Source organism: Numida meleagris, chromosome 11 (genome assembly GCF_002078875.1).
Source record: "Numida meleagris isolate 19003 breed g44 Domestic line chromosome 11, NumMel1.0, whole genome shotgun sequence".
Classification (NCBI taxonomy): Eukaryota; Metazoa; Chordata; class Aves; order Galliformes; family Numididae; genus Numida; species Numida meleagris.
The window spans coordinates 12,998,263-13,013,692 of NC_034419.1; the positions used below are offsets into that span (position 1 = coordinate 12,998,263).

Genomic DNA, 15,430 nt, shown 5'->3' on the forward strand with positions numbered 1-15,430 from the left:
TAACTGAGAAAGCATATATATTTTGGACTTTGTTGCATGCAACAGGTCTTCTCTGACTTTTTCCTGCCAAGCCCTTGGTTACCAATTCATCCATAGGCCTCAATTTCCTTTGCCGGTTGACAGGCATAATAGTAGCAATTCAGCAACTCTTTAGCAAGAATTGTATAGTGATATGGCTGTCAGTTCCTGACTCCCTTCCCAGGCCGCTGAAATGCTCTTGTTCTTTGTTTCTCAGCTAACACTACTCGAATTTTCGAGGGGACCAGAATTGTGAAAACAGGAGTGGTAAGTTGGGGTCATCAATCTCTGCAGCGAGCTGATGGGCGCTGGGAAGTCGGGGCAGCGTTCCCACCAGGTGGCAGCACGGTGTTGTGAATGTGCTGCAGCCCATGCTGTCCTGCGGAGGTGGTTGCTCAAACCTGCCGCAAAAGGTCTCAGAACCCACCTGGAATGTTGAAGGGATTCGGGCTTTTTCACTACACATTCTGAGAGGCTTTAATCACTGGAGAGTCATGAGTTAGAAAAAAATCTTCCAGGATATGTTTTAAATGCATTTAGAGGGGATATGTGATCGTAATGACTGGAAGCAAATTTAACTGTTCTTATTAATGGCAAAGCCAAAAATACATGCAACAAGCATCAGGCTTCATGCATAGCATCTTAGCTCTAAACTATAAATAACTGAAAGTTCTTGGTATTCAGTACACCAAACTGTTCAGTCAAGTTTATGGACTGAACTCATTCTATTGAATTTGTGATAAGTACACTGCTTCTGGTTTTATTCTGTTCCAGTCTGATACACTCCCTAGTAAGCAAGTAAGACATACAAAGCTTGAATTTGAATGATTAATGTTTGTTTAATGATGTATAGAGGTGTTCTAGATATATAAAATCTGCTGTCAAATTATAATACCCAGTCCAGTTTTGAGACTGTACATGCCAGCAATGAGCAAATCTCACAGTGCCTTAGGGATTCACACTGATAAGTACCCAAAAGTTTAGATGCTTATTTAAAGTTTTGGCTTGAAATCTTTAAAGCACAGGTTTTCTTTTGAAATCTCATGTTCTCTATGATTGCAGCTGGTCAAAAATAACATGAGAGCGCCCTTCTTGTTTTGCTGCAGCATTTCAACTGTATGGCCTGATTGAAAATGGGAATTGCAGAGATGCAGAAATACTGTTAAGTTACAGATTTCAGTTCCAGAAATACATAGGCATCTTACGGTCTTGTTTAAGGTTCAGTAGGAGGTATTTAACCCCTCTTTGTCCTTGTATAGTGGGCACCTTTCCACCTAAAGCTCTCCTTGCTGATGAATCTAGTAACAAGAAGCAGATTTTAATAAGTCAGAAAGGGAACATGGTGAGGTGGTGCGGACAGTGTTGATCTCAGCTCTTGTACATAATTACTTCTTGTCCTTAGACAACTCACTTGGCCTCACTGTCTTTTTTTGCATAAAATTTAGAGAGGTGGATTACTTATCTTGCTCTTTACATACATACCGAGGTTCTCCATTTCATTTCCATGGAACATACCTATGTGTGCAGAGAGATCCATGTGTGAGCGCATATTGCACCAAGTTGACTTTATGAGGGTAACAGTGGCAGTCTGCAGAGATGTCTAAGTTCATGGTTCATTCTCTGCTTCCTCTCAGCTCTCCAGGCTACCTGGCAGTTGCTGGAACTTGTAAGGGCAGGCAGAATCCCATGGATGGAGAAAACCAAGTCCACGTGTGGGTGTTTCAGTCAGCTGGTAGTGGTAGAGATGACTTGCCAAAAAGACCCTGATGCCCTCCAAGTCCTTCACAGGTGCCCAGCAGGAATTGCTGCATCTCCTTTTTAAAGAGAGCAGTATCTCACTGTTTGCTGCAGCACCAGTCCTTAGCAGAATAATGCTCATGGGTAATTTAGGAAATAAAAACAGTACCATTCGAGGCCCTCACACTGCATGTGGAAGAGCCAGAGTTTCCATCAGAGCAAACCTACCAGCCATGGATGCACACACTTGCAACACAGCTGTTATTTCAGGACAGCCCTTATGTAACACTGTATTTTTAAGCTTCTGTACTCTGAGGATTAAAGCACTGTGAGTAATGAAGCTAAACTCATTAAGCTTCATTAAATCTTCTCTTACCCCTGAGAGGAAACACTACTCACAAGTCACTGGTGACGTGGGTGGAGAATGTCCCACCATAAAATAAAGAATAAGGAGGTTTTTCATGATAACGATTGTTCAGAAATGGCAAACACAGGTTTCCTCTCATCATCATGTGTGGCTCTGTTGCTTGTGCTGTTCCTTGTTCAGCCTTGCATCTGGGTGGTTTCGGTTTCTCAAGAGAATAGCAGAATGGCATTTGTATAGAAAAGGAGAGAAAAACAAAAGAAAAATGACCACAAATAGCGTGTTGGGGCCCCTGTTGATGCTCTCTGCTCTGTTTTCTTCCCCTGTGCTGCTGGTGATCTCCTCAAGCCCACGGCCTCTCCTGCCTCCTCAGCTGACATGGCTCCCATCAGTTCCGGCTCCTCCACTTGGACCTCCTCGGGGCTCCCCTTCTCCTTTGTGTCCATGGCCACAGGGATGGGGCCTTCCTCCAGCGGCAGCCAGGCCACCGTGGCCTCAGTGGTAACCAGCACCTTGCTGGCGGGGCTGGGCTTCAGCGGCAGCGGCATCTCCTCCTTCCCTAGCAGCGTGTGGCCCACCCGGCTCCCTACAGCAGCCGCCCCCAGTAAGCAGGCCGGGCGGCCTGTGGTAGCCACCACCGAGCCCGCTGCTGCCTCCCCAGGGCCAGAGCGGGACTCGGCGCTGACAAAGGACAGCGAGGGAGCTGAGGAGGGAGAGAAGGATGAAAAGAGCGAAAGTGAGGATGGAGAGAGAGAGCATGAGGAAGAAGATGAAAAGGAGGCTGAGAAGAAGGAGAAAAGCAGGGCAACAGCGGCCGCGGAAGCACGCAATAGCACAGAGCCCAGCGTGGCCACGGCTTCACCCAACTGGACTGCTGAGGAGGAAAGAAATAAAACCATATCGGGTGAAGAGCCGAACCAAAACGTTGCTCCCAAGGCTGGACATCCTGAGGAAGAGAGTTTTACTGAAGCGGACACTCAGCCCCAGCCTCTCCCTTCCACCCAAGTGCCGCCAACGTTCACCAAGGAACTTTACCTGGGGAAGATCCCAAGAAGACCAGAGACAACAAGAAAACCTCTCCCAAAGGACGACCGGTTTCCAGAGGAATACCCCTCAGATAACAAATTCATCACCATTAACCCAGGTGAGTGACCTCTGGGGAAACTGTTTTTACAAGTGTAAGGTTGTTGGGAAATTACACAAACCACGATCCTTACTGATTTCCAATAGGTACAACATTTTTTGGTGCCTAACTTCCCCAGAAGGCAGGTCACCACAGGACCCAACCAACAAATTGTTCCTAGGAGGAGGATATGGAGAAGGATGATATTTGTATTTTCTTAAAACAGATTCATGCTACTTGTGTTTCCTCTTAGTAGAGAAAATTTGGAAAAAGTGTTTTGGAAAAAGGCTACATTAAGAGTTCTGTTTTGTTTTGTTTTTTAAAAAGGGGAAATGTAGTGAACTATAGCTGTGAAATTAATTTGTAAGAGTGGTTGCTGTGCCAAGCTGGTGTTTCATGGGAGGCTTTCGTTGTACGCTGTAAGCTAATTTTGTTTATCTGTGGGATTCTCCCTGATTGGGCTTTGAGATATTCTCTCAAATATGGGATCACTGGTGGTTTATTTCTCACCTGAAAACCTACATGCTCTGATTTTGCAAGACAAGGCACCTTCTGCACTAGGGCTGCCATCTTTTATGTATGAAAAGATCTCAGCCAGAGCTCATGGATTTGCTATATTTGACCTGATAAGACTTACAGTACTCCTGTATACATCCACTCTGGATTTATGTACCTACTTCACATAATGTGCACAGCAAATACGATCTTTTTGGATCTATCAGTACACCAAGTCCTGTATGTTCAGGAGCTTCTTGTACAAACAGGAGTCCCCTGGTGCTCCCAGCTCACTGTATAGAAGGTCCATTGGGTATAGACATATTCCTTCTTGGGGATCTCAAGGCGTTGGTGAGAAAAACAGATCTTTTCACTGCAAGGAGCAAATGGATTGCATTCATACAGATTTGTTTGCAGAGTATGGTCTGGGATTTGGATAAGACAACAAGTTTGTCTGAGTGATTATGTGTATTACAGCATTTATAAGGTATTGCATGTTTTTTATTGTTTGTTATTTGATTGTTATTGTTTATTTTGCTAATCTATAGACTGTTTTGTAATTTGGTTTTCCATCGAAGCAGCTCTAGAGTTAGAATACTGTGAAAAAGCCTTAAATATTTATTTTTCCCTACGTTTAGAAGCACAAAAATGCAGGCGTTGTGCACTCAGTTATAGCTCAGAACCAATTTAAAAAACAAAGCTGAATCCTATCTTTAATAACATTTGTTACAGAAATGCTGACCTGACTGTAATGCTGTGAATCATAACTGTTCTGTAAGAGAACAAATTAATGAGGAAACCAAGAAACCTACATCAAGTTTTGCTGATTTTTTTATTTTATTTTTAATAAATATGCTGCTGTTTTTCTTAACTCCTCACCTGAAAATCTTCAAAGTCCATTACTCCCACTGAATATGGTGCGAGATGCCTGCCAGGCAGCTTTCTGCATGCTGCTTGCCCTAAACACCATTTTAGCAAGAGGGAGGGATGTTCTTTGCAGTGCTGTGAGTAAGCATTCAGCATTGTTACCCATCAGTTTGATCCGCATCGGTAAACCTGCCTCTGGAATAGCTGTCTTCAGTTCTTCTTGCCTTCTGCTTTGTGGTTTCCCATGCACCAGATTCTTAGATGGCCCAAATACGACACCCATGTATAAGTGCTGGCAGAAGGCCTTGTGGCTTATTCTCAGCCTACAAATTGAAAGAAGGTTGAGTATCTTGCCTTACTGCTTAGATCATGACAAAATGATTCTTATTAGATAGGGTTTTATTCCATGAAGAGGGTAAAAATCAATGAAGAGAGAAATATCATTGATATAGCTAAAATGTACTTGCTGGTTATATCACCTTAGTCTGTAGTGATTTCTGTCTCTTTTTAGCATGCAGAGAACTATCACTGAAAGTAGTTCAATACAGCTTTGCCTCCTACCAGACAGGCTCTTTTAAGAGCTCTGCTTACTTGCAGGCTTGGAGGCTTGAAGTGACCCTATCTGAAGACTGCATGCAAAGATTGGTCATGAACAGACTCTGCAAATTAGGTTTTTCCATGGTTATATGGAGGAAGGATAACTTCTGAAGATCACTGTATATTACAGATCTGGCTTCTGTGTGTAGGAAATAAAGTCTGAAATAACCAGCATATATTAGCTGGGGAAAAAGATAAGTGAAAGAGTCATCTGTTTTACCCCAGCTGACCTTAATTAAATCTTAGTTAAACCTCTGGTGATGTACCTGGCGTGAGGGGAAGGAGCTGTACCATATTTTATGTCCCTGTTCATTGCAGGGAAGTTGGACTAGATGGCCTTTAACAGTCACTTCCAACTCAAACGATTCTATGATTTTCAGCTTCCCAGGCAAGGCTCTCTTCTTTGCATCTTGTCCCCAGGCTGTGACTGTGGAGAGCTGAGGCCTACTTGACCAGAATTTACCCAAATATTTCACCAGTTGTGTCTGCGTAAGAGAGCAGAAACTTTTTTGGATACATTTTTTTCTTCAGGAAAACACTTTTAAGAAAGCTGTCAGAGTTTACAGAATGTCTTTGTGAGTGGAAAGTTTAATCATTTTAAAGAGCAAAAAATTGTTTCATAACAATGTACACTTGTAAAATTAATTCTATAGCAACAAATTAGCAGTTGTGAGGAGATAACTGAATGGGGAAGTACTCATGAGTGTGGATGATTAGAAGGGATCAGGGAACACATGAGAAATTACCGGGAAAGTGTGAGGCCAATTAGTACAGCAAGGCTCATTTTCTTTTAGTGCTTATTTCACACACACATACACACACCTCTCCTGAGGCCATGTCATTATTTTCCAAACGGCATTGGCCTCTTCTTGTCTGGTGGTATTGGCCAACACTAATGATTTTCTTCTGTCACTGAGCACTTGCTTGCATTCTCCCCTTTCATTTTCCTGATCATCCCTTTCTCTGTTTTGTTGCCCACATTAGGCTAATTGTACCTTTGATCTGCAACTGTTACACACACAGCTGCTCAGCATTGTCTGTGACTCTGAAACCTGAAAATTAGAAAAGCAGCAATTAGAATGATGCTCTACCAAAAAACTAAGAGAGAGAAAAAGTAAAAAAAAAAAAAAAAGAAAAAAAAAAAGAAAAAGTAGGATGATTTGGTTTAATCAGGCTAGAGCAGATACAACCCAACAGAATTATGGTTTGTTGTGCCAAAAAGGTGAGCAGATCCTTTGTTTTTGATCGGAGATGAAGAAAGGGATGTTGTGAGCAAGGCAACACATGTCTGGTTGGGGCTTTTAACCTGAGTCATGAACTGGGACTAAGAACAGAGGTTGGGGTTTGGCTCCTGATGGAAACTTCACCTGGGTCCTCCCATCCATCAGCACCCACCCACTTATGTTGAGTTCCTCCCCTGAGAGGGCCATGTAGAGAGAGCATGATGTGCAGATTAAATTTGAGGCCAGGCATATAGTTTTAGCAGAGTGAATTTTAGTTTATAGAGCAGTCTTTGCCAGGCCTGAGGTTACAAAAGCCTTTTGGGGGTAACCTCATTAAGATAATTAAACATCTGTGTAATTCTTTTTTTCTCCATACATGGCAAGGATTATTAAACCGTATTTTCCTGTGGCACATGAGCCATTTTGCATGGCAGTTTATATGAGCAAGCAATAAAGTGGCTTGCATATAAAAGAATTGGATTACTGAGAACAATTTGTGTATGCTAGCAGTATGAATCTCAGTTATCCAGCATCAGGGTTAAACATGATTGGCATCTGTTTACAAAACAGTGAAAAGCCATACCTTGTTGTGTTCTACCAGTAAGTATGAATACTGCAGAGATGCCTTGAAATAAATAGGAAGAAAATAGCTGTGCAATAATACAAGCTTGTATGGAAGTAATCTTTTGACATACGTTTTTGCATTTTCATATTTGAATCACTAATAGCTTTATATAAGTCAGTAATTTTGTTTACTGGAAGGTGACTTTCTTTTAGGTGACTAGATGATCTGAGACAGCTCTGCAATGGGGGTTTTCTTTGGGCATGTAGAATGTGTGTTGTCGTAGTTATCGGGATCTGTAATGGTACAACAAACAGAACTTTGTACTGGTGGTTTGTGCAACGTCAAGGAATGATAATGGGAAGTTTCAAAATAAAAAGGTAAAAACCTTTTATATTGCGACAGTTGCTTACTATAGCAAGCACTGCAACTTAAGGGATAAATACTTTCCTATTCTCACTAACCAACTGCTAGGAATACACAGAAAAACAGTACATTTCACAGACTGTAGAATGTCTTGACCTTTGTGCAAGAGTTTCGTTGCCCACTACTCTAATACTGTCCATTCCATGGCCTCGTCCATTGCAGGACCCGGATGGCACTGCTGAATGGGTGGTTCACAGGAAAGCACAAGTTATGGATTTTTGCAGACGTAGAAGTTGATTTAGCAGTGCCGAGGCTTGTGTCATATGGGACCTCCTGAAACAAATACACTGTAATAATTTTTATTCCATCCTACCGGGATGTATTCCAAGCCAGTAAAAGGCAAACTGAATTAATTCAACGAAGGCATATGCCACTGGAAACTGTTTACATTTCTTAGGAAGTATTGTGTTTCATGGTCCATTTTTAAGCCTTTTTTTTTTTCCTTGCAAGTATATGCTGTTGGTGCGATCATGTCTCAACATTCTTGCTTTGGAAAAGAAAGAGTTAAATACTAAGTATTTTTAGTTGTATGATGTTTTGGTATGAGATGCACAGGAAAATATAAAGGCCCAGATCTGTCTTTTTGTATGTGTATTTTCTTCAACTTTTTTTCCACGTTACTCTGTGTGCTGCCTTTTTTTTTTTAGGCTTTTTTGCGTAAATGAGACACCCACCAGCACTCCAGCTCTATTACTGTACTTCTAGCCCCAGCTCTCATTCTGGAGCAGCTTTACTGCATTGGTTTATTTAACCTCTCTCAATGCTTTACTTAAGCAGTGGAAAACACTTAAGACTTTCTCTTCAAAGCGGGCACGGGAATGGTTTATGTTTTTCTGCGGCACATCACTGCCTAGGCATTCCCAACTGGAAGCTGGGGCCAGCCGTCAGCATGCAGGAATGGCATTTGCAATTCTGGCACTCAGCACACTGAGCACTTTCTGATCCTCACATCTGCGGAAGATGGAGTTGGCAGGGTCAGATAAGTGTGTTCTCCACAGCAGACTGAGTCAGAGGAGCATCATGAGCATGGCAGAATTTGTTAGTGTGCATTGGGACTCCTGCCCATACAGTGCTTACAATGGAATTTAATTTTCCTCCCATGCAAACAAAAACATACGTTTTTATGTTGAAATATGTGGAGGTGAAACTGAATAGAATATTGTCCTTGGAGGGAAATGAAGTAATATCCTAATAGATATAAGGTGGTGGGACCATTTGGCTCCTTGCTGAGCTCTATTTCAGTGCGTGCTTTTACTTTGTCCTTTTTGCCATTCTGATTAGTAACACTTACCTCATAGACTAAATTTTTTCAAGCTATTAGATGATTTGAAATGCACTGATAAAAAATGATGCCTCAGGGCTTATGATTTTTGCAAGTTTTGCAAATACAGAGAGTAAGCCTTCACTCTAATTTTGGGGTTGTTCTTTTTCTTGCTCTTTGCTGGTCAAGGAAATCAAAGACCTGTCTTAAAAATGGTATGTTGTATATTATTAGTATGCTGTGAAGACTAAAGCTCACCACGTGCTCTAAGTACAACAGTGTGTGCCTATTCTGCAAAGTGGCTCTGTTGGTAACCTCAATATCTTTTCTTACTGAATTTGGAGACAACTGGCTACTCATCTCTCTTTTGATAATTTCTACACTCGGTGCACGTTCACTTCCCTCAAACATCCCTCTGATTAGCACTTCATTTAGGCTGCTTGCTAAAGGGCATTACCTCCATCAGCCTGTTTCTTAAAATGAGAAAGATTTCTTGCTGGGCTTGCAGCAGCCTGCAGCCTTACTCTGTTTTCAGCAGTCAGGCAAAAAGCATTTACAATTAACCTTTACTTCCATGTTAGTTGAATCTTACTCCTGCCTATGGAGGAGTATAATCTAAATACTATTAAAATAGAGTATGACTTCATATTATGTGACATCTGGTGACTTCCAATTATCTATGTTTTGCCTGCCCATGGTGCAAAGGCAATTATGTTCTTCTGGTCGGATTTGCAGCAGTTTCAGAAGATATAATAATACAATAGTGAAAGAGGGCAAGGAAGCACGTTGGTAAGGAAAGACTCACATGGGCTGATAAGTAGAAGTCAAGTATGTACATTTCAATTCTCATTCAAATCAGAAGCTGTTTACACTAATTGTTTCCCATTATATCCTGTTGACGGGTATTGATAAGCTACTGCCTGTTTTTTAAGAAACATGAATGAAATACAGAATCCACTTCTGTACTTTTGTTTATAATCTCATTCTGACTACCGTGATGTTAGAATCATAGACTACCCCAAGGTGGACGGGACTCACACAGGGATCTTTGAGTCCAATTCTGTACAAGATTACCTGGAAACTATATTGAAAAGAAATTTTCCATCAAGTCTATTTGAATTTGCACAAATTAGACATTTTTTTTGTCATACAGCGTAGATGTATTAGACAGTATTAGACAGAGTCTACCCTTATTATCTCCAGTACTTGCAGTAATTCTAGCATGGTGTTAGTTATGAAAAAAGTGAAACAGAGTTACTCGACCAGATCTCAGAGTATTGACCAACTTTAATTTTGTTCTAAAGCTGTAGCATAATGATTTCTTCTGTCAGTTACAACACATACTATCCATTCATTCATCCATCCATCTTGACAATCCATATGCTAAAAAGTGCATTCGTATGCAGTAACTCACCAGATTGTGACAATTCAGCAAATGATGTGACATGACACCCAACATGTTGAGGATTTTTTATTTTAAGATAGTTACCAAGAAATTTACTTCTGAAGGAAAGTATGCTGAACTTGGCAAAGAGAGCTGCCCTGTAGTGTTGAGAAACAGGACGCATTTACCTGCAAACACTGATGACGGAGCAAAATATTTACTTCGCTGCTGTGGTGGAATAACTCAGTGGGATCCTTCACGTCTGATAATAGGTGCTTGCATGATAGAGTCCTAAAATTGTGTATGCGACTGTAATTACAGGCAGCACTAAAATCCAAGCCATATGTGGCAATAAACACCATACTTTTGTGCTCTTAAGTTTCAAATTAAAGACAAATGGAGTCCCACCCTGCAATTAGAAGATCTTTGCTCTGAATGTTTGCTCATATTGTGTAAAATGGAGAATCTATTTGTTTTCTTTACATGTTTTTCCACACTGTAGTTCTCTTTACACTTAGTGATTGTTTTTATTATGTTCTTAATATGCAGCTGACAAGAACAGTTCCAGCATGGCCACGAGACCTTCTCCTGGTAAAATGGAATGGATCATCCCGCTTATTGTGGTCTCAGCACTGACCTTTGTGTGCCTCATTCTTCTCATTGCTGTGCTTGTCTACTGGAGGTGAGCATGTTTCCTTTATATGCAGAAGCTGATCATGATTTAAATCACATTTGGAATGCTGTTTTTTGATGTGGTCCTGTGTTTTTTATTTTGTTGGATGGTATGGTGGTAGATGCATTAGTTATCTCTCCGGCTGCTAGAACATATTACAATAACTATTCAGCAGTCTCAGACATTATTTTTTTGTGTCGTGAAATTAGATTAGTAGTTGAATGCTAGATCCGGCTGTAATGCCAGCAAATGTTTTCACAGTTAGCCTTAGTCTTAGCCTTCAGGAAAGATGGCTGTGGGAGAAAAGTCCAGTGAGACTTAGTTCTACATGTGGCTTTGCCACTGACTTTGTAATCTTAAAGCGCTTGTTTTCTTCCTTTGTATTTCTATGAAAGGGGGATCAAGTTGTTTCATGTTACATAACAATACTCTTAAGAACAAGTTCTACATGTAGCATTGGTGAAGTGTTCAGAAGTACAGCCTGCAAGATCCTGAAAGTAAAGATTTCCTCTTAAGAAGAGATATCATCCTTTACACCACTTGGGCTCGGTGGTAAAGGCTGGGTTTGCCATCTACAAATCTGACTTCAGTTGACTTAGAAGAAAATAAAAGCTAGAGTGCATTCTTATGTCAGAACCAAAACTTGATGACACCTCATTTGTCTTGTAGTGAAATTTAACCAGGGATTAGCCTCAGAAAAGGCATTTTGGAATTATTTCAAAATCTGTTTAGCCGAGACACAGAAAAGTAGCTTTAGTGGGAAATAGCAGCCCATTGATCATTTTATTTGCAGAATCAATCAAAAAATACCAATCAGTTTTCCAATACTCCCATTTTGCTGACAATTAATTGGCCGATTTGTTGAGGCTGGGAACATTCTAAAATATATTAATGCGTAGATGACAATACTCTTGTGAAAATCATTTCTCTTTACATTTGCTAGTAATTGACATGATTGCAATAAAACAGTGAATAAAATTGCCGAAATTGGAAAGGCTACAAAGATGCCAATTTAGTGTCCTGTTCTTCAGTATACCTCTTTTCCAAAATCTCTCTCATTTTTCTTTCATTCGAAAAAGTAAACTTGGTCACATTCATACCAGCCAAGCCCTCGAAGTATATGGCATATGCTGAAGCACTGTAGTGCGGGACTGGCTTATCTTGCATCGATACAAAATGCTTTGCTAGGAAGGAAGAATTTGGAGATAAAATGCTAACAACAATTATCAGGAAGAATGTTGGTACCTCTCATTGTTGGAAAAATATTTACATTTCCTGCAATTTCACTAATGGATGGAGGTAAATAATTGCAAAATTAGAATTTAATCCACTTAAAGAGTAACAGTGCTGTCCCTGAGAGAATATTAAGGTTTGAAAGTACTGGCTTAGTGATGAGACTAATTTTTGGTAAATACTGTTTTTTTATAATAGATCATAATATTATTCAAGTCTAAAATGATGATACATTAATTAAAGTTAAATGCTTTTTATCTTTCAAATTCCTAACCATCTACCTCATAACATTCTTATTTGCTTAGTAATAACAAACAAGCAGATAAATCAAGGGAGGTGCATGAACAAAGGCCTTAACTGTAACCAAATTACTTTTCCTGTAATATTTGCTACTTTGCGTACAGACAGCAGTTGGTTTTTATCTGTTCTGCATAATTTGCATGAGTAGTTAACATTCATCGATAGCTTTGGTAAAAGTATGAGCGTATAATACATTAAAACCCTTGACAACAGTGGATCAATTTTTTGTGTATAACTAGTGTTCAGAAAAATGTAGGGATTAAAAATTTAAACAGACGTGGAAGCTATGTCAAAAGTTTTTTGACAAATACGAAGGAACGAATTGAGGAACAATGAACAAACTTGAGGGCACATGTTCTCAGTTCAAAATAATGTGTTTCGAGCTTCATAGTTCTAAGGATTTTTTAAACAAGTATGGAACACATATAAGAGACGTGAACGCGTGTTTTAGGATAAATAAGCAAGCAACTGGAACACAGATTGTCCACGGTAACATTTCACGCTGTGCAGACCATGTCATTGAAGTGGTAACACAACATTTTGTGTGCCCTTTTCAGTGTGATTACCATTCTTGAGGAAAAATAAAATGCTTATCTCTGGGAGTGCTTTAAAGTAACGGAAAAAGAGAACCTCAAACACCTCAGAGTCTCATGTACAAGTTTGAAAGGAACAATGATCTGGATTTTTGGGACGAAATACTTAGCTTAAAATTTAATAGGCAACATATGGAATAATTTGCTAAATAACAGCATCAAAGCAAATGGCATGAAAACGAGTTTGAGACAGATTTTTCAGGAAGGGAAGCATGCTACTGAGGGGAAAGATGCTATATGCAGAGAAACACTTGTTATGAAAGAATAACCCTCAAGGGGACAGGCATGCTGGACCAAGGGGTCTTTCCTTGCACAGCAATTCTTTGTTCTTTTGTGAGAAAAAACATTACAAAATACAACACAGAGAACTAGAAAATGCAGAAGAGATGTGGTTACCCTTTGGCAATACATTATAAGGGTAAAACAAATGGTATTTGTGGGATTAGAAGACTGGAGAACAGAGGTGACATAAGTAGAACAATGAAGCAGAGCAAAGCCTTCTGCTTCTTCACATTGCATTGGTGCCCTGTTATCCAGGGACCAAAATAAGGAATTAATGGCTTGCTTATGAAGGTTTGGCAAAATGTTTCTCTCTGTTCTGCTCCTTTGTAATTCATTCTGTGATACAGAACTAAAGTAAGTTTTGTGATGATATATTGCAAAGAAGCTTCGTTTTCCGTTCACTTTATGTGAAAAGGAGAATGGTAGGAATCAGTCACTGTTTGATGAAGCTTTCCCTATATCTGTGGAACTTCCATGCTGTGCTCATTAGAGGCTTCTTGTAATTTTATGTATTTGGGAATGATTTGTCCCATTTCTGAATAAGACTCCCTTATTCAGAAATGAGACTCCCTTATTTGCAGAGGTAATTTGCTGTTCTCAGTTCCTTTTCCATGTGGATCCTGGACAAATGGTGAAAGAATATGATTGATTTTTATGAGAAAGGGTCAGTTCCTTCTTTTTAGCATGATAGCCATCTCAGTAATGAAAAGGGATGGGAACTTACAGGCAAGCAGCAGTTCTGAATTACCTTTCCACTGAAGTTTCTTACATTCGGTACTTTTAAAGGCACTGCTGTGCAAAGAGGTCTCTGTGATCTTAAGTTGGAAGAGCCGAAAATAAACTAGGTCAGCATAATGAAACTGCAAAAATTGCCATGTCTTTTATCCCAGAACAATGAAGAGAGCATCATCATGGGATGACCGGGAGCCATGGAGTGCACGGGGGCTGATAAGGAGTTTGGCTTCCCGGGCATGGGGGCTGTAGTTGAACACTTTGTTTCCATGCGTCTTCGATTCTTCATAAGGAGAATCTGACCTGGCTGGTCCTTAAGCTGCCCTAGGCACAATGAAGGGAGCTGCTGCTCACCGTTCTAAAACCTGAAACTGATTTCTTTCAATATTGAGGCATAGCAGATAGATGTGAGAAGGCCACATCCTTTATTACTCAACACTCACCATTCGCTTCTACAGGGACACAATGGTATTTCTGTTTCTGCTTTCATTCCTTTCACACTGGTTCCAGAAATTGGGTTCTGTTTGGGCAGCCACTGAGTTTTTGGAGAAGTATTCACTCTGATATTAGGATCTTTCTTTGGAGCACTACTAGCTCATGTAGAGCCCATTCAAGTGTGTGCATTAAAAGCTGCAGTTTACTGAGCACGTGATTTTTGCATTTCTGGGCATTTGTTTTGCATCTGCGATTTTATATCCAGACTCAGTACTGTGAGATCATTCTGCAGTTCTTCAAGGTCGGTTTAAAATTTGACTTGCATGTTCTGCATTCTTTGCCACTGTTATTCTCAAAGCCTTTTCTATGAACTTTGAGAATCACAGAGTGTGTTGGTAGTGACCTCCAAACTATTTAGGGATTGAGTGTGACTTCAGTTTTTTTGCAGCAAGGCAAGTTCCTACAGCATGATGAGCCATACTATGGCTTGAAGCTTTCTCTGTATTCTTCTTGCAAATTGAACAAGTCCTGAACATTGACACTGTAAGGGAAACCCAGGGTCAGTGGCACTTTCTTTCTCTCAGAGGTGTAAAAGTGTGAATAGGGTTAAGAAATCAACTAAAATACTAGGATGCACATTGCATTCTGTCACTTTAGAAAAAAACAGGATTTTTAGGAGCGACTGGTGACCTTCCCCTGTTTGTTTTCCATTTTGGTTTTTAATCTAAATACTACATTGCTATAGACTATGATTTCAAAAGGAAAAATAAGCAGAGAATATTAAGAAGCAATTAAGATTTTAGAGTTTAGCCAACAGCAACTTTTAAATGAGAACTAAATTATAGCCATTTCTCAGTTTCAGCTAAGAGGAAGAAATTAATTCAGAGCTATAGCTGGAGAGTTTTCTGTTTCTTTCTTTTCTGCAGATACCATAATTCACCTCTGAATTATTGCCACCATCAACACTGTGATCCCAAAGACAAAGCAGGAATATTGTATTGCATTTCTTATTAAGTCAAGCTGTTTATACAGTGCTAATATGTTTACATTCAGGAGGGATTTTTGGAACAACACAGCTGCTGCCTTTCGAAGAGCAAGCAAGCTTGCATTGCTTGTTTATAGCCA

General features: G+C 40.1%; 1 protein-coding gene across 2 annotated transcripts in view; it reads left to right on the forward strand.

The window, feature by feature from the left end:
- Positions 1 to 15,430, forward strand: part of PTPRG (protein tyrosine phosphatase, receptor type G) — a 379,675-nt gene that overhangs the window by 308,847 nt on the left and 55,398 nt on the right. For both annotated transcript variants that reach the window (XM_021409043.1, XM_021409044.1), the window contains exons 11-13: positions 236 to 285; positions 2,468 to 3,263; positions 10,607 to 10,739. In XM_021409043.1, coding sequence (XP_021264718.1) covers positions 236 to 285; positions 2,468 to 3,263; positions 10,607 to 10,739 — 979 coding nt within the window. The remainder of the gene's footprint in view (positions 1 to 235; positions 286 to 2,467; positions 3,264 to 10,606; positions 10,740 to 15,430) is intronic.